This window comes from Plecotus auritus, assembly GCF_963455305.1.
Source record: "Plecotus auritus genome assembly, chromosome: 7".
Lineage (NCBI taxonomy): Eukaryota > Metazoa > Chordata > Mammalia > Chiroptera > Vespertilionidae > Plecotus > Plecotus auritus.
The window spans coordinates 87,374,791-87,397,344 of record NC_137774.1 but is presented as its reverse complement, the minus strand read 5'-3'; the positions used below and the strand labels follow the sequence as shown (position 1 = coordinate 87,397,344).

The following is a 22,554-nucleotide window of genomic DNA, read 5'->3' as shown; positions in this document are numbered from 1 at the left end:
TTGAACAAACAGTGGGTTTTCCTCAATTTATTTGAATCTGCTAATGGAACAAACTGGTCTCCGTTTAATGATTTGATGAAAAGGAGAGAGGAGGAAAATAAAGAGGAGTGTATGTTAGAGAGGGTAGACAGTCTGTAAAACACCACTGGAATGTAGTTTTAGAGGCAGAATCTAAAACTTGGGGAAAGGTAAAAATATTGCTAATTCAGTAGCACAATTTTTGTTTCAAAGGTATGCAGTCTTTGCTACAAAGATTTTTGTTTGAAGTAACAGACTAGACAAAAAGTGTTTAAAGAATGGGTATTGATTCAAAGAAATGTGATGCTTCCGTATGTTTTGGGGCTTTTCATTGTTGAACATTTCAACATTTATTAATATTCCCATGTTTCTTTAATTTGAGCTCTGGGTTCTTATTTGGCTGCAATCTTTATTCCTTCTGGGTAGTGAGGTCTCTGTGGCTCTGTCATTTGGACAGATAAGGGGAGAAGTTCACTAGAAGATAGGATAATTTAAAAACAGGAGATGTCCTTTTCTAGATTATATGGATCAGACATTCAGAAAGATACGGACTGATGGACGGATGGATGGGTGGGTGGGTGGGTGGGTGGATGGGTGGATGGATGGATGGATGGATGGATGGATGGATGGATACCTTGCCTCATGGCCAGGGCCCCACATGGTTTTCTGGATGTCTTTAAGGCTCACTCATATTTGCTGCAGTAATGACTTTGTAGTGAGGAAGCCCTATTAGGGCTTTTTAATGGTGTGTAGTGTAAAGACGTGTGAAAGCCAGAAGCTCAGAAATGTGCCTTGGGAGAGGTTTTTCCCCCTCCTCCTCCTCGTCTACCACCAAAAATATTCACTATTTACTTTCTGTCCAGATACACCAGATAGAGCCAGTTAGGAATGCTAAGGAGTAGTTGGAAGGATAATGCTCACCAGAACCTACCCTATTTCTGAAAGGCAAATATTTGTCCTCTGGATGAGGAGCTTTTTAAACAAAAATATAAATCCATCTGAGGTGGGGTGGAGGAGGGTAAAGGGGGATAGAAAAAAAGGAAAACTTTGTAGTTTTGTCCATTATCATATTTTAAAAGATTTGAACAGTCACTTTTTCATGTGACTTCTTTTGGTGGTAGAGGTGTATTATCCATGAAGGGACTCATTTTAAAATATCCCCTTTTTTCTTTTACAATAATAACACATATTCTCTATAGAAAATTAAAAACTCTTAAAAAGGCAAAAATTTAAACATCAGAGTCTGGTTATTCCTGGGTGACAGGATTCCAGTGAACATTCTGATGTAAATCTTCCTGCTCTGTCTTCTCTTCCTCCACGTGTACATTTACACAGATAATCGCCAGTATTGAGACTGTACACGGATGGTGGTGCACTTCAGAATTACTTAATAGTAACTTGGTCATGCAGTATTTTCCATGGCATTCAACACATTCCTATAATAGTTTTGGGGAACATTGATTACTTACCTGTTTTGTGCATTACATTGTGGAAAGCGCTTAACATGACTTCATTTAATCTCCTCAACAATCTTTGAGGTGATTGCCTCATTTTTGCAGTAAATTATTGGATTTTTAGAAACGGTAGTTCATCATCGGGACATAATGCATCAAATCAGAACCCTACCACACCCAGTGCCCTCTTTGTAATATAAGAAATATTTTATAACTTTGTGACCGGAACTAATCATTAACATGCTTTTCTATACACATAATTTAAAATGTATATAAAGCCCTTATGAAATGTAAAGGAGAAAGTAATTATAATGGCAATGACTTTCAGTACATAAATGCTTATTTATAAACATGAAAAGACAATGATGAAATGACCAGGTACTTGAGTCTACATAGAATGGAATTCTGACTCATATAGGAACTTGGGTCGTGGTAATTTAGATACTAGGATCAGCCGTACCATTGATGTCATAATTTCCCCAAATGATAGACTCTTGGTTGTTCATAACAAGATATAACAGACACAATGTACAATAGTTGCATTCCTAGAAAATCCAGTATGTATTAAAACAGTGCCGCCAAAATGTGTTAATATGCAAAGTCAGATTTAGGTTCTGGGTACTTCAGTTCTACAGGTGTCCAGTGGGACTTCAGAAAGCAAAAACTTCAGGAAGCGAAACGAGATGTTGTGTGGGGTTGTCCTTCACATTGCAGTACATCTCATATTCCCAAGAGCCGCCGTGCCATCACTGACTGTGACAGCCAGACACTCCCCGATTGAGCGGGAGAGCCTCCACTTACAGGGCCTCTACGGGTCTCTCTTTTCTTCTGCATCAGGAGACACCCTTAAACATAGACATGCTCTAAGCATTTTTGAGGATTCAGTTCTGGAATCTTTTTTTTTTTCTTTTTCTTTTTTTTGTTCATTCCCAAGTAGTATATGATTTCTGTTACTGTAGAAGGGATCCTTTTTTAAATTTTATTTTTCCACTCACTGTTGCTAGTGTACAAAAGCTACTGTCTTTTTCTGGTTTTTCTTTATTTGGATTCCTTACTGAGCTCTTATTCTAATATTTTTCTTAGCTGATTGTCTATGTTTTCTGACTAGAGCTTAATTATATAGTTTTTATAAATAATACTTTTATTCTTCCTTTCGTTGTATGTTTGCTGTTGGCTTTCACTATAAATGACATGAATAATTTGTTCCTTGCAGGTTCAGCCCACATTGTCGGTAACACTGTATGCACCTGCTGCCTTTTTGGAAGTTGAGGTGTTGATTATCGAGTAATTTTCAGTTTACTCTTATGATCAGGCTTTTTTTTTTTTCCAAGTTAGTTTTAGTCATTTATATTTTTCATAAAATTCCTTTTCTTTTCTAATGATTGAAACTTGCACATTATATTTTCTTATTTTATACTAGAAGCCCGATGCATGAAATTTGTGCAGGAGTAGGCCTTCCTTCCCCCAGCTGCCGGCACCAGCTTCCCTCTGGCACCGGGACCCGGGCTTCCCTCGCAGCCCCAACTTCGTCTGGAAGGACGTCCAGTCTAATGAGCATATTATGCTTTTATTATTATAGATAAAATATACTCTCCATGTGTAGACTCAAACCACTGTTCAAATCCCCAGTCTGGTTTGCTTTACTTTTTCTTTTTGTCTTATTCAGAATGTTTTTAAATGTAAAACTAACTTTTTTATAAAAATTTTAATTGGTAATGTGATCCCATGATTCAAAATTTAAATATATATGTATGTGTGCAGTGCAATACCTCCTCCCTCCAGTTCCTTGTTCGTCTACTTTACTCTCTCCCCACGCCTCCACACTGCTGTTGGTTTCTTGTGTATTCTTGTGTACACATAGAGCTCCTCTATGTGTAAAGTGAAAATGAATATATATATATATATATATTAATTTTCTTTCATTTGCCCTAAAAGCTAGCATATGCTATACATTATCATACAGAGTTCCTCATTCATTTTTATAGCCGCAGTATTTGCCATGCTTTGGATGTACCAAATGTATATGGAGCCACTCCCCTAATGATTACACTTAAATTGTTTCCAAACTTTCAGTTCAAACCATGATGCTGTTTCATTGTGTTTACTAGTATACGCCAAATCCTTACACACCAGACCAAGGGAACTCCATTAGTTTTGTTTTTTTTGTGGGTTTTTTTTTTGGGGGGGGGTGTGGGTGCTAAATGTTGCCAAATTGCCCTCCAAAGTATGGGTTGACATTCTACTGGTAAAGTACCAGAGGGCCCATTTTCCCCAGTGAACTGTATCGAAACCAAACAAATTTTTTCCTAATGTATCTTTAAGTTTGTAAAAAATCTATTGTGTTTGAGTCAAGCTTATTGAGGTATAATTTGCATGCAGTAAATTCACCCTTTCTACTGTATAGTATGCAGTGTGATTTTAAATTGCATGCCTTTTACTAGCATGATGTGTTATTTTTATAATCACAAGAAGAGAGAGTTTTGATTCTCAAAATGTAATGAATGGAACTTCTAAATAAGACTAGTCTATTTGCACATTCTCATTTCTTTCAACCTCAGCAAATTTCATCTTTTGGCAAATTCAGAGCAATACAAAATGATTTTTTTAAATGTATTCTTGCCAATTTTGGAGAAGCGAGGTAAGACAAATTGACTGTCAGGATGGAAAAGCTTAACTGGGAAGATACATTTATTGAATAATTGAAAGGAAGAGGAAATGCATTACCGATTAGCTGCAAAAACGCTTGACGTCTAATATGTCTACTATGTGCCTCCAGAGACCAGTGTAAATGGGGAGTCAGAAACCGTTTCAGCCCCTAAGTTCCTGCCAGCCTCAAACCTGCCGCTGTCTTGCTCATAGGTTGCAGCACCAGGACGTTGATGCAGTGACTATAGCTTTCAGGTTTAGCCGGAGGGGAGTGTTCCAGCAACGCTTTGTAACTCTCCTAATCCTTTACACTGTCTGGTTGTACATAAATATTTCAAATGAATCCTGGAGTTACCATTATCTGCTTTGTTTTAGGATTTTTGCTTCTTAGGGGGCAGCATAGAGTAAACCAGAGAAAAGGCTCCTGGTGGTGGCAGAGTTAGTGTCTGATTTATGAAATAGCCAGGTGGCCTCCGGCAAGCGAGTTCCTTAGTTCTCTGGGCTTCTTCACTATCAAGTCAGAGAGGGTTGGATGAGAGCCTTGCCCCTCACGGAATGGTCCACGCATCAGCATCACTTGGGAAGTTCTCAGAAAGGCAGATCTGGAGCCCCGCCCCCGAGCTCCCGAATCCGAATCTGCATTTTAATCACATCTTCAGGTGATTTGTGTGCACATGGAAGTTTGAGAAGTGCTCGGATGGTCTCCCAGATTATGGTCTATTCCAAAATCGGTGCCTTCTGGGTTCTTTCTTCTGTCATTCATCACAGACTGTCTCATAAACACTCGCAGGGTTTGCTGGAGAGGATTGGGTCTCCCTGTGCACTCGGTGACTGGGGGTGGCAGTGACTCCCAGGCTCACCCACTCCTCTTACTCCGTCGGCCTGTGTTTAGGTTGGGACCGGGACATGGGCAACAGAGACACGAAAGCCAACCCCATTTGCCTTCTCAGAGCCTCGGGAAGGGAGCCCCAGCCTGCAGGGCCTCCTGCAAGTTTGAGCGCATGGTCCAAATTCTAGAGGCTCATCAAATAAAGAACCAGGGGGTCGTACCGTCACGCTAGATGCATGAAGTACTTGGGTATTTCGAACGTGCTTCCTTACCAGCATAGTCCTCTGGTGGTGACCCCTGGAAAAGGAACCTGTATGCCAGAGAGAAACTTAGACATTGGTTTTTGGAGGGAGATCATGAATTTGAATGTAAACTTAATGGGATAGAAAGGATGGCTGTCTTTATTCTTCACCATCCCAGCCCAGAGAAAACGCAGCAGTACAAGAGGAGAGCCATGTGTCCCTGCCACTGGAGCAGGCGTGACAATCCTAGATTAGCTGCCAAAGGGTGGCGAGTCCTGCTTGTGCACACGGACCTTCTCGTTGAGGAAATGGAAAATCTCTTTTATTTTGTGCTGTTAGGAGTCTGCCCCAGACCTAACAGTCAGCCCACAGTGTGTGCAGCCTGTGATTTTCAGTGAGCTCATTTAATTACTCGCTATGGAATATCTTGTGAAAATGATAGAAAAAACACAGAGGGAAGCAGAGCCTGGGTAGGGGTGTCTGCAGGCAGAGCGCCATCCTTGTGGTTGAGGAACTCTTCTTCTCTCTGCATCAAGGATCTGGATGTCCTCTTCCCAGCCCTCTGGTTGGAAACTAAGGTTTTGGGAATTCACAAAGTGTCAGCTTACTATAAGCAAAAGTCTTCCTGGAAAGATTCTCAAGACAGCACCCAGTGGAGATACATCTGAGCAGATGTCAGAAGTCTGAGTTACTTCTCTCAGGCCCTTCCTGGGTGCTTGTTTTTTCCTCATCTGCAGCCCGTGCACTATGCCCCTGTGAGTGCCCCGCGTGGCCCGTGGGCCTGGAAGATGGCCACGTTCATGTTAGCCAAAAGTGCACTTTGTTCGTAAACCCCGTTTGGTCGGCCTTTGTGCGTGTTATATAGGTTAGATCTCTTTTACCAAAAGAACATTGGAAATAATGATTGCTTTGAAGCAGATTCTGGGAAGTAAGATAAGGGCGGACACACGAATACATCACCAGAGGTTAACCAGGCAGGGAGGACACTGTGTGTTCTTCACACTGGATACGGTGAGATGGGACGAGAACGTTATGCCCGAAGCAGTTCACGTAGGGGTGCCTGGGCACACCATCATTGCAGAGGACATCGGGGCCTATTCCCACTTATAAGTGGTGCAATCATAAAAGACTGGATATTTTTGCACAGAAATGTGGGAGAGAGCCTTTTTCCTCCAGATGTATACAAAAGCACTCATAAATAGGGCCATTTAAAAATATTTAATGCCATGTTTGTCGTTCATGATTCTGTTAGAGAATTTTATGGAATTTGACTTATGGGGTAATCAACCCCTACACTAGGTGTGGCCTAGACCTTTTGGCCCTGGGAGGAACACATGCCTTTCAAATTCGTACAGGAGCATCTGTTTTCCACATTTCTTTCACGATTGTAGAATTTTACTTAAATGTTACATCGGGGCGTAGTCTCCGTGTCGTCACGTGGTGAGTACTCCTGGTGTGGTCGGGGAGGGTGGGGGATCCTTCAAATGCTCCAGCATGTGTAGTTGCCAGTAAATTTGATTTAAGTTCATGCTTGCACTTTTGGTCTCAGATGTTGTCGGGATCAGTTGATAAGCTTTAAGAGGCTTGATGCTTGACCGGAAGGCTAGCACTTGCTCAACAAAAAATTATTTCACTAAACGTCAAGGTGTCTCATTTATCGAAGTGGAAACTGGGGAGGGAGGCAAGGCCAAGAAGAAACATCTGTGTTCGGTTAAATAACCTTTGCTGTACTTGCTGTTGTTGAATAACATTTGCTTTGCTGCATTTGCTATTGGAAACACTTACCTTCTGTATATCCAAAAACTTCTTTGTTTTTTAAACAGAAAAATGAACTTGTCGGCTATTGTTCTTAATTTTGCTTCATAAAAGGCTTTGTCAAGATTAAGGAAAACATTGATTTTCAGATTCAGGGGTGGGGGAGACAAAAGCTGCCCCCCATCCTCCTCATCTCTGCAGGTGGTGGAACCCAGACAGGAAGCTCGGACTTGGCTGAGTGGCGACAGTTGGCTCTGGTCTTGGAGTTGCTTCCCCTCCTGTTCCACACTCACTGTCACTCATGGCCTGTCCTTCTGTCTTTGCTCTCCCCTACAGATTCGGAGTTGGGTGTTGGCACACTTCCTGAACACGACAGCCAGGATGCAGGGCCGATCGTCCCCAAGATATCTGGTCTAGAGAGAAGCCAGGAGAAGAGCCAGGACTGTGGCAAAGAGCCGATCTTTGAGCCCGTGGTGCTTAAAGACCCCTGCCCGCAGGTCCCGCAGCCGCCGCCCCAGCCCCAGGCGGAGCCCCAGCCCAGAGCTCCCTCTCAGGACCCTGACTCTGTGCAGCGCCCAGAGGCCCCGCCTCAGCCCCCACGTCCGAGCACACAGCCTCCGCAGGCACCCCCGGAGGCCCAGCTTCCACCGGCTCCCAAGCCTCCCGTGCAGAGGCCGCCCCGGCTGCAGTCCCCCCAGCTGCTGCACCAGAGCCTGCCCCCTGTGCAGGCCCACCCCGCCTCCCAGAGCCTCCCGCAGCCCCTGTCGGCCTACAACAGCAGCAGCCTGAGCCTCAACAGCTTAAGGTGAGCCAGCCTGCTCTGCTTCTGCCTGACCTTTGCATCTTCTATGGGACGAGCAAGAAGCCGTGGGAAAGAGGTTCCCGGGGAGATGGGACTTCCTTGTTGGTTGTCACTGTGTTCTCTCCGAAGTAGAGACAGAAAGGGACAGTGAGGTGAGACTTGGTCTCCTGGGAGAGGACAGGTTGGGTTGGGTAGTGAAATGTCTACAGGCTCCTGAGGGGGAGAAGGCAGGAAGGAGAAGGATGCTGAAGAAGCAAAGCTGAGGGTGCCGTGACTGGAGCCCCGAGGGTGAGGCGGGAGTGGAAACGTGAAGCCCAGCAGTGACCCCTGAGGGTTCAGACTCCAAAGGGCCTCCGAGGAGGGAGGAGTTTGAAAGGAGCTGCTCTCATGGAAGCAGGGAGGATGGGACTGGGGTAGTCTGGTTTAGGTGGGTCAGGCAGTTGGAGAAGAAACAAGCTGTGTGTCCACAAAGAGGTTCCTTAGAAGAGACCCAGGCCCTCTTCTGTCTTGTTCGGCCAAATTGCAAAGGAGAGTTGAAAAGCGAGCCCAGAGGAGAGCTGCGGAGGACAGGGAGGCGGAACGTGTTGTCCCAGGGGTTGTAACTAGCACCTCACGCCCCATGGGCTTGGTGTCTTTGCTATTGCTTTCCTGCAACGGTCTGGCCCTGGCCCTTGCGTTCAGGGGCTTGCTTTCCCCTACCTGCGACGGGTGAGGAAACAGCCAGGCTGGGGGGCTGTAGCTTCCCAGTGGGCCAGGCCCACCTCTGCCCAAGGCCATTTCCGTGGCCTCCAGAAAGTAGAGGTGACAGGGAACCCGAGCTCCCTGGCTCACCTCTTCTCTGTGCGACTTCATTTCCGAGGTAGTGGTCAGACAGGGTGAATGCAAGTCCTTGCTCCCATTCCCTTTGTTAATTGTTGCTTTATAGGAAGCGTGGCTGGTGCAGGGTGGGAAGGCATGGGTCTCTAGGGACAGAGATGAGAGCCTGGCCGCTGAAGGGGGAGCAGTCGGGTTTGGGGCCGAATCACTGTCCGGACACAGTCGCTGTGTCTGCAGGTGCAGGGGAGGCGCGAGCTCAGGAGGGGCTGCTCGTGCGCACAGGGCAGGGTCTCTGAGGAGGAGCAAGAGAAAGGCATTGAATGGCTCTGAGCAGGGACACAGGATTTTTTTATTAAAGAAAATTAATTGCTTGCCTCTTTCTTTCTCTCTTTTTTGGTTTCCAACAGCAGTAGCAGAAGCAGCACTCCAGCAAAGACTCAGCCGGCCCCTCCTCACATTTCCCACCACCCCTCAGCCTCCCCGTTCCCCCTCTCCCTACCCAACCATAGCCCACTGCACAGCTTCACGCCCACCCTCCAGCCCCCCGCACACTCCCATCACCCCAATATGTTTGCCCCTCCCACTGCTCTGCCTCCTCCACCACCATTGACATCAGGGAGTCTGCAGGTCCCCGGACACCCGGCGGGGAGCACTTACTCAGGTAGGACGGAGGCCCGGGCCCTGCTCACCCGAGTCCCACTCCCCCTCGCCAGTGGCCTCACCTACTGTCTCCATTGTCCCTGATCGCTGGGTTCTGTGTACTTAAGATTATCAGTTTTGTTGGGTGCCATCTTGTAATCAGTCCTTTTTGGGCTGCGACTCAGCGTAAACATGGACTAGCACCCACACCACCTGGCACAGGCCAGGCAAACGGGACACACCAGAGAGAGCCGCTGTGTTTGGAGCCATGAGTTTTGGTCACCGCTGTTAAAGTGAAACACGGATCCTGTTCCCTGTCGCCCGCCTCCCACTGCAGTGACCAAGGCTTCCCAGGGCCGTGTCTGCTCCATTCCGGGTTCTTGGACTGCAGCCTGGTTTAAGGGGTTTCTTCCAGGTGGACAGGACCTTCTGGCTCTGGGGTGGGCAGGTGCACTTGTTGTAACAGTGCATCCCAGAATTTTAAGGACAGGCCTAGCATTAGATATTGGGTCCTTTTCTCCTCACCTGTGTTTGTTAATCAGGACCGATGCCCCATTTCGGGTCCACGGTAGCTATGTTTACCTGATACAGAGAGTCATCACACCGATTTACGGGAGCTCTGCCTGGCGGTTATTAATTAGCATGCCAGTCACTGTTCTTAAGCGCTTACTAGTACAATGTTAATTCCTTTAACTCTCAAAATAAACCCCTGAGGTAGGCAGGAGTGTCCCACCCGGTAGATGAGGAAGCTGAGTGAGCCATGCCCAGGGCCACTCGGCTGGCAGCCACAGAGCTGAAAGCTGGCCTGGGACATTGGCCTGGAGTCTGTCAGTGCACCACAGTGACAGGCCGGACCTCCAAAGCCGAGCGCGAGACAGCAGGAGGATCGCACTGTGGCCAGGCCCTGTTAGCATCAGCCTCCATCGGAGGCCCCGGCAGCACCCCGAGGGCCCCGTTCCTGTGCCTCCTCCCTGGTCCCTCCTAGCTCAGGCACGAGGATGTCCTGTTCTGAAGGAAATGACTGTTGCAAGGAAAGGTGCCATTCTCCCCCTCCCCTTCTCTTCCAGAGCAAGACATCCTGCGACAGGAACTGAACACGCGCTTCTTGGCCTCTCAGAGTGCTGACCGCGGGGCCTCCCTGGGCCCGCCGCCCTACCTGCGCACCGAGTTCCACCAGCACCAGCACCAGCACCAGCACACGCACCAGCACACGCACCAGCACACCTTCACGCCGTTCCCCCACGCCATCCCGCCCACCGCCATCATGCCGACGCCAGCACCTCCCATGGTGCGTACCCCAGGCAGAAATGTGAGGATAAGTAGAGCACGGCTCCTTATGCAGACGGTGGGGTTGGAGTGGGCGGCCGGGACAGGGGATCGGAGGGGGAGTGACAGCGGCTGGGGGCTCCTTGGGCCTTGTCCATCTTGGCTGGAAGGAAGGGGCAGTGCCTGCTGCAGCTAGCACTGACCTGGGCCCAGAGGAGGAACTTCCCCAGAGTTCTATCCAGCATGTGGGTGTGTTTTATCCTAAGTGCCCTCAGAACGGTCGCGACCAGTGTTGGCAGTTAACTTGACTTACGGGGCAACTTTGTTTTCTTGGAACATGCTGGGGGTCGCCACCAGATAGACAAATCTCTCTGTCAGGGCTTTGCACCCATACTAACAAATCAATGCTCAGAGAGTGCCAGGGGCAGGAAGAGGCGGGGCCTGGGGCCTGTCAGGAGACTTGGAACACATGGGGTACCCTGTTCTTTCAGATGCTGGAGGTTTTTAATTTCTTGTATTCTGTAAGATGGTGCCGGTCTGCTATTGTGCTCTGTCGGCAAGGGGTCAGGTAGCCATGCACCCTGCAGGGACAGAGCCCAGCCCCAGTAAGAGGTATCGCTGGCCATGACCGTGGTCTTAGTCTTGACTGGGGTCCAATGCATGCTGGGAGAACCAGCTCGGACTTTTTGGTAACTTAGGATCCATAGTGATTAATGCTGTATTAGGATGCTAAGTCTCCTGAAACAGAGCCTTGTCCACAACAGTGAGTATTAGAGTGGTTTGCTTAATTTTTGTTAATGTCAAATTAAATACTTGATTTTAAGGCAGTTAATATAGGCATTGTGAGAAGAGATTCAATTCATTATTTTTTTAAAATAAGTATATTTTTAAATATTTTTATTGATTTCAGAGAGGAAGGGAGAAGGAGAGAGGAACACCAGTGAGAGAGAATCATTGATTTGCTAGCTCCTGCACATCCCCTACTTCGGATCGAGCCCGAAACCTGGGCATGTGACCTGACTGGGTATCGAACTGTGACCTCATGGTTCACAGGTCGACTCTCAACCACTGAGAAACACATCAGCTGGGCTCAATTCCATGATATTAAGAGGCATTCCCTTCACCAAATTTTGTTGCCTCTCTTCCCGTGCTCTCCCCCATTTTTCTTTTCAACTTTTTTTTTTTAATATGTATTTTAAAGTTTATTTCACAAATTTTATTTAGAAGATTAGAGATGAGGTCTTGGGACCAGGTCCTGTGTCTTTTTCTTTTTTCTGGAGGCACTAGACTTTTCAACAGTTATACCTTCAAGGGCTTGTTAGGCTGGGAAAGCGTTTATGCCGTCTGAGTGAGGTGTTTCACAAATACATTAAATCGGACAGAGGAGAGTTACAGCACCCAGGCAACAGCATTATTTAGAGGAAACAATGGCACACTCTTTTCTGCTCAAGAAAAAGCTTATATGACCTAGCCCAAAGTGCTCTGTGTTGGGCGTAACGCATTTCAGAAGACAGCTGAATGGACAATTCTTCTGCCAAAGTGAAGGTGAAAATGGAGGAGTTCTCTGGATAAATAGGTCAAATGCTGCCTTCTCTCCGATTTGCCTGAGTAACTGCCTCTTTCTCCAGGTCAGATGCTTGGTCTGGGCCAGTCCCTGAGTACTGAGTAGAAGAGACAATAGTGCGACCAGGACCTAACCACTGTGTGGGTTTTCACTTTGTTTTTCCACTTCCGTTGGTTTCTTGTCAGAGTGACCCAGGAGCTCTTACGGTTTCGTGTACAATGAGGTTGTGGGGTCTGATGGCAGCCTAATGACCGGAGCGTGCGTAGGGCCACCTCCCTGAAGCAGTGAACAGAAATGTAGATTCTCTAAGTAACTAGCTTTTGCTTTGATCCCTTTACAGTTTGACAAATACCCTACAAAAGTTGACCCATTCTACCGGCACAGTGTGAGTCTTATTACCATGCTATGCGTTCAATGTAACTGCTTTTCCATTTTTCGTGCTCTCGCCTCAGACCAATGAATGACTAGCAGCTCTCCTTAATCATCTTCGCAAGAATTCCCATTGCTCCTCGTCACTTTTGGATGCTTGCTTTTGTGACATTTGCTTTTGGGTAAAGATGCAGTATCATCTTTGGAATCAAAAGATCATAAGTAAACCTAAGACTTGGAAGCCAAGTTGGACTTCCCTGGAAGCCAGGCATCGGTCCTGCAGAGCGAAGGGGTGTGCAGTTGACTCGTACTTTCAGGGTTCCGGTCAGCAGTTGAAAGGTCATCAACCACAGAATTCCTGGAATTCGACTGGAGTTATTCCCTCTGAATAGAAAGTCTCTTATCTTTTTGACTCAGGGCTGGCTCTTCACCAGGCAGGAGTTTCGACTACAGGCAGAGCACCTGCTGCTCTTGTCCTCCCACGCTTGTTACAACTGAAAACAAAGATATGTCAATGAAAGGCCTTAAAAATGAAATGGATGATTGTTTTCTCTTTAAGCTCATTCTTCTTTATTAAAAAGTATACTTGTTTCACACAATTTTAAGAGTCTGGTCCGTACCTTACATTGGTACCAGCCTCAGTTTTATGTTCAGTTACTTATAAGACAAGGCCTTCTCTTTATACAAAGATCTTACCATGATATTTTGATTGTGGAGTGAATACTGCATCATTTTTACCTGAAATTGTGCAAGTTTCTTTGCTCAGTGGCTTATTTGTATTTTTCAAATGAAACCAGGAGGAAGGAGGATTAATAATTGCTTGTAGCCATGTTGATTTACCATCCTCAACTGTTCTTGCTTTGATTTTTGAATAGTGTTATAATTTGAATAGAAGTGCAACTTAATAGGTCAGCCAAGGCTGTGGATTCATTCATGCTTAAAACCAGATAATTAGACACTGTATTAGTCCTGGGTGTATCTGAGAAGTCAAGACTAGAAAATAGTGGAAAACAATGAAGAACCAGTCTTAAGACATTCAGAAATAACATGAGGAAGGCCTCTTCAGAAAGGGATGTGGAAAGTATGTTTGAGCTCATGGGACCCCATCTTAACAATCATCAGATCTCTGCCCTTTGTCTATATCTTGCTGATTTGAATTAAGGCCCAGCTAACAAAGTCATCTTAGAGAAAGTTTAGGGCATCAACAGGTGGCTTGCCTTTCTGGATGGATATTCCTCAGAGAGTTCTAGATTGAAGATGGAGAGTGAGCCTGGGGACCTAGATTTTTGGAAAGTTTACATTTTGTTGCTTACATACTTAAGATTTTTAGTCAAGGGTGGATAGGTAGCTATATTCTAAGAGCATCAGTAATGGAATCAGGCGAAAGGAAAATGGTGAAAACACCATTTTTTATTGACAACATTAAAGTAAAAACACCCACCTGGAGGCAGAGTAAAGAAAGTTGGGTGTGTTTTAGTGTGGCATGTATTTAATTACTCTGCTTCATGCAGTGTACTGTGGGAGTTATTTCATTTTACTAGTTATCGTGGGTAATATGTGAAATGCTTAGTCTCCCCTGCTTTGGGGATTCGGACATTATAAGGGGAATTAAGATGCAATGCACTCAAGTATCTAAAACACAATTTTAGACTTAAAAGTAGTTTTAAATGAGGGCACTTGGCTTGCAATCACTGTTTAAGTGTATGTAGTTCAATATCAATTAGTCTGGAAAACTTTGCTGCATCATTGAATGGAGAAAATGAAATAAAGAACAAGAACGTGCTCTGAAAACAGGATTCTAAAATGTGGATTTCAGGCGTTACCTAGAAATAGCTAACGTAAGTGCGTTATTAGGAAAGCTTGAATTATTACTGTTTATATATATTCACACACACACACGCACACGCACACGCACACACAACAAAATAGGTGGGATGTTACTTAAATATCTGCATGGTGGTTGGATCAAAGTAGGAACCAGAGCAGTAGAATCTCAGAGTTTTTAGAGGAAAAGATGTGTTTGCATTGTCTTCACTATTGCCGTGTATTTCTTTCCTCCACTGTGCTGTCTATAAACTATTAATTCAAGAAAATTTATATACTTAATTCAGAATCATTCTTTCCCTTCACTGACTGGGAGCCTCCAGTGAACTTGTCCATCTTGTGGAAGAGTGGGTGGCTCCACTGAAGGTCTATATTGAGTCCTTTTATTTGATCTTCCCACAAATATTTGTCATCATTTCAGATGAGACAATTACATTGTCCTCTGGAGCTGCCACTTCTAGAACAACCTAATGAAGCAAGGATTGTGAATATTCTCTCATTTCCTCAAACTATTAAAAATCTAAAAGAACTAATTGAGTTTTAATGGTATAAAATCCTGGAATTCATAAAGACTTGTTTTTTCTTCCTTTTTTTTTTTTCTTCTTCTTCTCTTTTTCTTTTTCTAATTAACTTGTAATTTTCTGGGCATCTTATTTGGCTCAGCACCCCCTCCTGTTTTTTATATGCATTAAAACCTCCAACCGTTTAGGACTTGTATCGATTTAACAATTAATAATTAGAAAAGCTCCCTTTCTAATGATGTCCTCATCTGGGACATCATTTGTTGACTGATTGATTCTGAACTACTTTTAAGTTTTTGAGTTAAGCATTCGTGGCACATCTGTGTGATCATTTCATTGTGGCTTCTTGACTAATAGCATCAAACTGAGATTGCTTGGCTTGCTAATGTTGCTGTCTTTCTGTGGGAAGGGACTTGGAGCGCATCATTTGCCTCCTGCTAACAGCTTTTCCCCTCTCCATCTTTGGCCACAGCTCTTCCATTCCTACCCTCCTGCGGTGTCGGGCATCCCCCCTATGATTCCACCCACTGGCCCTTTTGGTTCACTTCAAGGAGCATTTCAGCCGAAGGTAAGCACCTCTCAGTGGAAACGCACATGCATGCTTGTAAGTGCAGCCTCAGGCCAAGCACGCGGTGGGTTCTACGATCTCTCGCCTGTAACTTTTCTGGGGTTAGAGTGGGGATATTTTTTCCTAGTCCAGGTAGTTTTAAACTGCAGCCAAATTCAATTTTCAATTTGTACTACCCATGTCATCTCAGTTGAGCTAGGATTTCCTGTGCTCTTTAAAAATATCGGAATATATGTGTATTTTCCCACCAAAATTGTGGACATAAGCTTCTGGTCAGAATTCTATCAAATGTCAGATGTATGTGCATGAAGTTGTCCTTGGGGGTATATTTTATTAGCAAAGATGCAAAGCTGAGCCTTTATCGATTTTAACAAAAGGAAAGGAAAAGGCTCTACACTAAGATTACATCTTTTTAACTATGGATTTTTATCCTCCCTTGTTTCCCCTCAGCCCCATTCGTCTGCAGACAGAAGAGCAGCACCACCTTCCCGTGCTCTTCCCCTCCGCCCCTCAGTCCCCCTGCCCTCACTTTCACCCCCTCCCCTGCACAGCCCCTCACCTGCACCGGACACTTGCCAAGGCCAAGGCTCCATCATCACTGACATCCTAAAGTGAAATTAACCTTTCACCCTTTACAATAACCACATCCTTTCCTACCTCCTCAGGAATATGCTACTGAACTTGTGCCACAGTTACCTCTAAGGTCAAGACTGAGGAGTAATTCCCGGAAATTCGACCCTTTTGTGACTTTAAATCTGCTACAGCCCCTACTTTACTTTCATACCAAAAAAAAAACACAAAAACACAATGTACTTCTCATCCTAGGAACCCTTCTCAGATTTTAAAGTAGGAAATTTGGCTTAGTGTGACTGTGGTTTTCTTGTTATTTTCCATCTCATTTCTTAGACAAAACACCTATTTTGGGCCAGAGTCTCCCAGGATGAGCACATATTACATTTCCAAAAGCATGCTACCTTAATACTAGAAATAGGAAAAGAAATTAAAAAGCATTAGGGTGGATGGCTACACCTTAGAAACCACATTTATCTGCACAGGGTTACAGTTTATAAGCCAGGTTATATATACACAAGGCTTTTACGATGGCCGAGTTAAACATCTCCTATCTTGGGATAAAATAATGGTGATTTTTAAACTCCTTCCCCCATCTGCTCATGACTACTCCCCGGACCCTGGTCTGTCCCCTCTAGGTTTCCACAAATCTCTCGCACATCCCCAAACAGACTGGTAGGTCATTTAATAAATTAGACTATTTCCCTCACTCACAATTATCCAATCACACCGAAAACTACATCTGGGCAAGGAAGTGTCTCTCCTGGTGTTGAAATAGGCCTTTCCAGGCCATCTTACTGATTGAATATGTAGATTGCAGTTCATTAGTGAGTTCTTCATATGTATGCAAATCAGGCTGTTAACAACTCCAGCTTAATTGTTGGTTGTACAGCAGCTGATTGCTTTTCTTTCTTCCTTTTTTTTTTCTTCTCTTTGTAGGCAAGCTTTGTGCCTAAACCTGAGCTCTCCCCCACCCCCTCCCCCACTCCCCCTAAGTTACTTCCTGGTGTGAAGGGATTCCTAGAGGTTGTGATTTCTTGAATAAAATACCGGGTGAAAAATTTTCTGAATCCTTTACCCACTAGGAAGTAGTGGCTGCTTGTGCCAAAGGTAGGCTTTTTGCTGCTATTGTTAATTCAAAGGACAAAAGCCTACACATAGGGTTAGTGTTATTAATGAGACCTAAGAAGGGTGTGGGAATAGGAAAGATGAAGCAGAATTACTTTAGAAATCATTGAATGTAGATCTGTGTGGTCCCTAAATTAGGTTCTCTTGTCCCATTTTCACCACTGCTAATGAGTAATTACGGAGCATAATTCCTTGTTATTGTCTGCCAGTTAAAATTTAGAGAGTTAGCTTAATGTCTGTACAACACTTCCAGTTATTCTGATGAGAAGCACCTGATAGAGCAAATTAGGATGATGTTCACTTAAGCAGTCCTCGGAATGTCTGTTTGGTGATAAAGCGATGACTGGGCTGCGAGTGGCCGGGTTCCGGGGCAGCGCTTCCATGTCTTGATCCTCTTTTTGGTCCTGTGCTCTTCATTGCAGCAAACTGGCCTCTGGCTTCAGATGCCATTGCTGGAGAGAGGCAGTCTCTGCCCAGGGCGCCTGGGGAACATAGGGCGTGGGTCCTGATGGGCGCATGTGTGATCGCTGAGGAAAAGGAAATTAACTCGTGTGTTCCAGAATGAAGCAAAATTGGGGGCTGGGTGAAAAGGAAGGTGAAGGGATTGAGAAGTACAGATTGGCAGTTCCAGAACAGTCCCGGGGAGGTAAAGTGCAGCTTAGGGAATCGAGTCAGTAACATTGTAATAACTACGTATGGCGCCAGGTGCATGCTGGAAATATCAGGGGGAACACTCTGTGAAGTGTATGATTGTCTAACCACCACGCCGTGCACCTGAAACTGCAACACAGTACTGAACATAAACAACGGCGTTTGACTTCTGTAATTTTGAGTGAAAGAATTTCGTGATACACATTATATGCTCCCTCAGTTGTGGTCTGATTAATTTGTAGACATCCAACCCTATCGATGTTGCTGCTCGACCTGGGACAGTCCCGCACACTCTACTTCAAAAGGACCCGAGGGTACGTACAAAGTCGGGCTTGATCCCAGGTAACAGAGTGGGAAGGGAGTTGTTTGAGTGGGACAGCCAGCCCAGTGCTTGCTCCTTCTTTAGCTCATCCTAGTGGGCTGCTCTTTGAGCTGTTCCTTCTAGTTTGTGGAAGAAAATGCCAGTTACTCTTCGAAAATAAAGTCTCTTCTGCTCACCTGTGGCCACCGGACAGGGCGTGCCGACTTGGGGACAGAGGAATGGCTTACAGTCTGAGGTCAGGGATCCCACACTTCTAGCTTGTGTAGCTAGCATTCAGCTCATCTTCTCCGTCTGGATGTCCTTGCATTTCTCTTACACAAAAGATATAACTGTAAAATGTTTTGAATAGAAAGCACTGAGCATTTTTTTCCCTGGGGTCAGGAAGTTCTGGCTCTGCACTAACATAAAATATCCATTTTGCTGTGGTTGTGTTACTTATTCACAGTGTCTGCCTCTATGTACTCTCAAAAAAGAATTTAAAGTTATATATAACTTGTTCATTGATTGTTGTTTACACTCATCTTTGTAGTACATGTGTAAAATGACTACCTTTTACAATATTGTCTTTTTCCCTGGGTAAGGGCAGTCAGAAATTGGTGACCAGAGTTAGGTAGAAGTTTAAAATGACTCAACTATGTAAGTATGTTTATGATGTTTAGTGAACTTCTTTACAATGTCTAATACCTCTTAGTACTGTGCAGCCATCGAATTAAGGGCGTTGGTCGAGGTAGCCTAGTTCTGCTCTGTGTCTGGAAGGACACGCTCCCCAGATGCCCGTTCCCATCCAGCCATGCGCGTCCATGGTCTGATGGCCCTTCCCCCTCCGACCCAGGCCGCATGGTTTGGAGGGGCTGCATGAGGTAGTGAAACTCCTCAGATGTGTCATATGAGCAGATTCTGTTGCCCGAGGGCAGACCGCTCTTGATTGAACTTGTTCAGGGGGCTTGTCAGCCACCAGGGCTTGTGACGTGGGGGAGGGGACAGTTGCCACTCTTGATGGTGTGAAAATGGGTTAATTATCCTCCAAAAGGGCTTCATTTAAAAGTAAAATTCTAACATTTTAATTTCCCCTCCTAATGAAGCACTACAAATTTGTTAATTAGAGCAATTGTTTGAGTGACAGGCATGTAACCAAGTTGTCATTTTCTCTTCACAGTTGACAGATCCTTTCAGACCTATGTTAAGGGTAAGGAGCTTCTTCTGGAACTGTTTTCGCAGCCTCTGTGTGACTCCCCTCGGGTTAAGAACACAAATCCACTTTGAGGAAACAAGCCCCAGGAGCTCAGGAATGAAGCATTGCAGTGACCTTTCTGTTGGTTGGGTTGGGTTGGGATTCTCAGGTGGTATGATTGCAAATGGCCCGAACAGTTTTGCTTTAGTGTTGGAGGAAGCCAGGCTATTGATGTGAAGCTAACAGATAAAATCCACCGGAGTCCGATGCTCTTGTTAGCAGTTCTGGTGAAAGGCTGGCTAGTGGGAACTTGAGGGGAAGAATTGAGCTACAGGCTGGAAGTAGGATTTCCCTGAGTCCTGCTGTCCCTCTTGCACCTAGAATGTCTGGGGCTGTTTGTCTTGGCTGGGGCTGCCTCGTTCTGTAGCAAGTTGTGTCGACGTGTCACAGCCATTCAGCCTACTTCTCCGGTGCAGAGAAGGGTGACCATGAGCCTTGGCATGCTAATGTCTTTATAGAGGTCTGGAGCATGGCCAGCAGATGACCCCGGATGAATGCTGACGGACTTGGTTGGTTGGGGTGGGAGGGAAGATAAATGGTTGGCTGGAAGATGGATAGCTAGAAGATTCCCTGCCATACTTAATCTGTTTCTGGTGTGTAAAATCAGATGATTCAATTCCTCAAAAAGGGGAGAAAAGGGTTGTGCCATCACTTAGGTGATGACCCATAATTTCATTATAAAAGAAGAACACTGACCCAGACTTGGATCTAAGTATGTTTTAGAACCCACTCCTTCCTGTCGACACTGGAAGTGGCTGTCCTTTGCCAGCGTGGGGATGGGCATTGTTTATCCTCGCCCATCCCATAGTTAGTGAGCACACCTTTGGAGCTCCTGGGTAGATTACGTAGCAAGAATACAAATGGTGGGGAGAGATGTTCCCTGCCTCCAGGTGGGAAGACAGCACACCACAGCCACTCCCCCACTCATCGAGCAGGACGGGAAGTGACCGTGAAGAGGCCTAGAGAGTAGGAAGAACTGAGTGCTCATCTTTCTCTCCTTGTTTGACTTAGAAGGGCAGTGCCCACAGCACGAATGGACAGTGCCTCTCAGCGAAGCACCCATAAGAACTGGGCTTCAGTAAACTGTGGGGACCTCCTTTGTCTTGCTTTAGGGGTTCAGGAGAGCCGGTGCTGGCGGAGGTTACCCGGGGCCTGGACCCTCTCTTGTTTTTAACTGATTCCCAGGCACTCACTAATGAGGTCTCGGAACGGCCGATTTGCATTAGTACAGCCACGTTTGTTAAGCAGGGCGCCCCCTCTCCCAGGTCTGCCAGCTGGCACCGGACAGAAAGGAAGCAGAGGCACAGAGTGGGCCCCAGGCATTTGCCGTCCTGTCCTGGGTGATGGGAGGTCCTCACCAAGCGCAGTGTTCTGAGGAGCCCGCCAGCTCGGGCCCCGTGGGAGGGGAGGGTGCTGACGGGGGCCCTTGGCCTGGGCACTGGGGAGCCACGGGCAGAGGCACTGGGGTAAAAAGCATTGTTGTCTCGTGCAAAAGCCTCCGTAGCCCAAATCTGCTGAAAGCTTTGGGGAAATGAAGGCATTTTTCTCTGAAAGGTCTCCTGACCACGTCGCTGCTTCTCTTTGCAGAAACCAGGGAAGTGGTGTGCGATGCACGTGCACATCGCCTGGCAGATCTACCACCACCAACAGAAAGTCAAGGTCAGTCCACTTCCTCAGCCCGGTAGGGGCCCTGGGCTTGGGAGTGATCTCCCCACCGCGTGCGATCTCCCCACCGCGTGCGATCTCCCCACCGCGTGCGATCTCCCCACCACATGTGATCTCCCCACATGGGAGCGTGTGAAACAGATTCTGAAGACCCCTGGCAGGCAGGATCCAGTCTCTGTTAAAACGCGGCTTGGAATCTTACTATTCATTAGGGAAACCACCAGCAAAAGGACAAAACAGAGGCAAACTGACAACTCCCTGATGATTTTTTCCTTTAAAAAAAAGATTTTTGTCATCAATCTAAAGAGTTTAAATATAGATGAGATCCCAAAATAATTAATCATTGTAGGGAAAATCCGTAGACCAGGTGCCTCCAATGGGACAGGTTTATTATCGCAGACCCTGAGAGAGTCCCAGGGGGAGTGGAGCCGGCGGGAAGACCTGTACAAAAGATTTCTTCCCTGTAAGAAGGGTGTGTCCTCTTCATTTTAGAGCTTTGGGGAAGTGACCGAGGAATTTAAGCCCTACATGACACTTCGGAACTGGCATTAGCCAGGCACAGATTCAGAATGACTCCTGTAGAGGCAGTATTTGGTCTGCCCTAGTCCTGATGACCGGTGCCAGCGGTTAGAACCCAACCAGTACTTGTCAGAACCACTGTCTGGCCAGTCTTCCCCTGTCCACGGGTGACATTTCCTTTTCACCTGTTCCCATCACACAGGTGAACACATAGCATGCTTTACCAGCCTTTAGGACAAAGTAGGGAAGCGGTCAGACTTCTGCAGGTGACCAGCTATGACATCACTGTTTGGGGTAGGGAGCAGAGTGATGACTTAGATTTTACATTCTGTGTAACTACGCCTGGGAAAGTGTGTGTGGCAGGGAAATTCCCCCAGTCACTCCAACAAGCTTCAGTGAACCCAGGTTTTCAATAATAAGCTTTTAGTCCCAACAGCATTTGGGAGCCATGAGAATAAGAAAAGAAGGCAATAACATGGAGGGCGAGCAAGTGACCACAGAAATGGTTTTTTTCATGTTTTTTGTTTAATGGTTACGTGACTTTTTAAAAACCAACCTTTGAAAGTTTGCAAGCCACTCAGATATTTGCTTTGGTGGCAAATACCTGCTCTTTCTCATAACATCCTATCAGTGAGCTCTGCTTGCTTTTCCTTCATTGTTGGGGAGGTTTAATGAGAAGCCTTGTGGTTTGGCTGCGTTTGTAACGGGGGGCACCTTGAAGAGCTAACTAGATGTTGAAACTTAGCTCAACTTGCTTTCTGTTCTGGGTGATGTGGTTGGTGGACGGTAGGTGAAGACATGTCCTCCTGTAAGAGATGAAGGATGCTGTGTGTGCCCTTTTAGCAACTTCCTTCCCATGAAAGTGCCCCCGGGGACGAAAACCTTCATTATCCCAATTCAATTAGGAAGGTCTCTTCTACACGAGCTGGCTGTTCGTCTTCCCTCTCCAGCAAATGCTCTGTAATCCCCAAGCGCCATTTTGCTTCATGGACCTGCCTTGTGGTTAATGGAACTGTGCTGTGTACCATGCAATATTAGCACTAAATAATTTGGCAACCAAATTAAAGGAGCCATTCAAAAGATTTTTATAGATTTATAGTGAATTAGAAGCTTCGTCTAGGGGTTTGGCTATTACTTTATAGCGGGACTTCCACA

At 45.8% G+C, this 22,554-nt stretch overlaps 1 protein-coding gene across 2 annotated transcripts in view; it reads left to right on the top strand.

Annotated features, from left to right (window-relative positions):
* The window catches only part of AUTS2 (activator of transcription and developmental regulator AUTS2), a 1,178,049-nt gene that overhangs the window by 1,142,016 nt on the left and 13,479 nt on the right, over positions 1-22,554 (top strand). The window contains exons 7-14 of one of the 2 annotated variants that reach the window (XM_080682460.1): positions 7,281-7,749; positions 8,970-9,223; positions 10,269-10,489; positions 12,372-12,416; positions 15,218-15,313; positions 17,905-17,976; positions 19,141-19,170; positions 20,803-20,874. In XM_080682460.1, the coding sequence (XP_080538586.1) occupies positions 7,281-7,749; positions 8,970-9,223; positions 10,269-10,489; positions 12,372-12,416; positions 15,218-15,313; positions 17,905-17,976; positions 19,141-19,170; positions 20,803-20,874 (1,259 nt within the window). Of the gene's footprint in view, positions 1-7,280; positions 7,750-8,969; positions 9,224-10,268; positions 10,511-12,371; positions 12,417-15,217; positions 15,314-17,904; positions 17,977-19,140; positions 19,171-20,802; positions 20,875-22,554 lie in introns of both variants that reach the window. The other variant, XM_080682459.1, reaches the window with a different exon arrangement.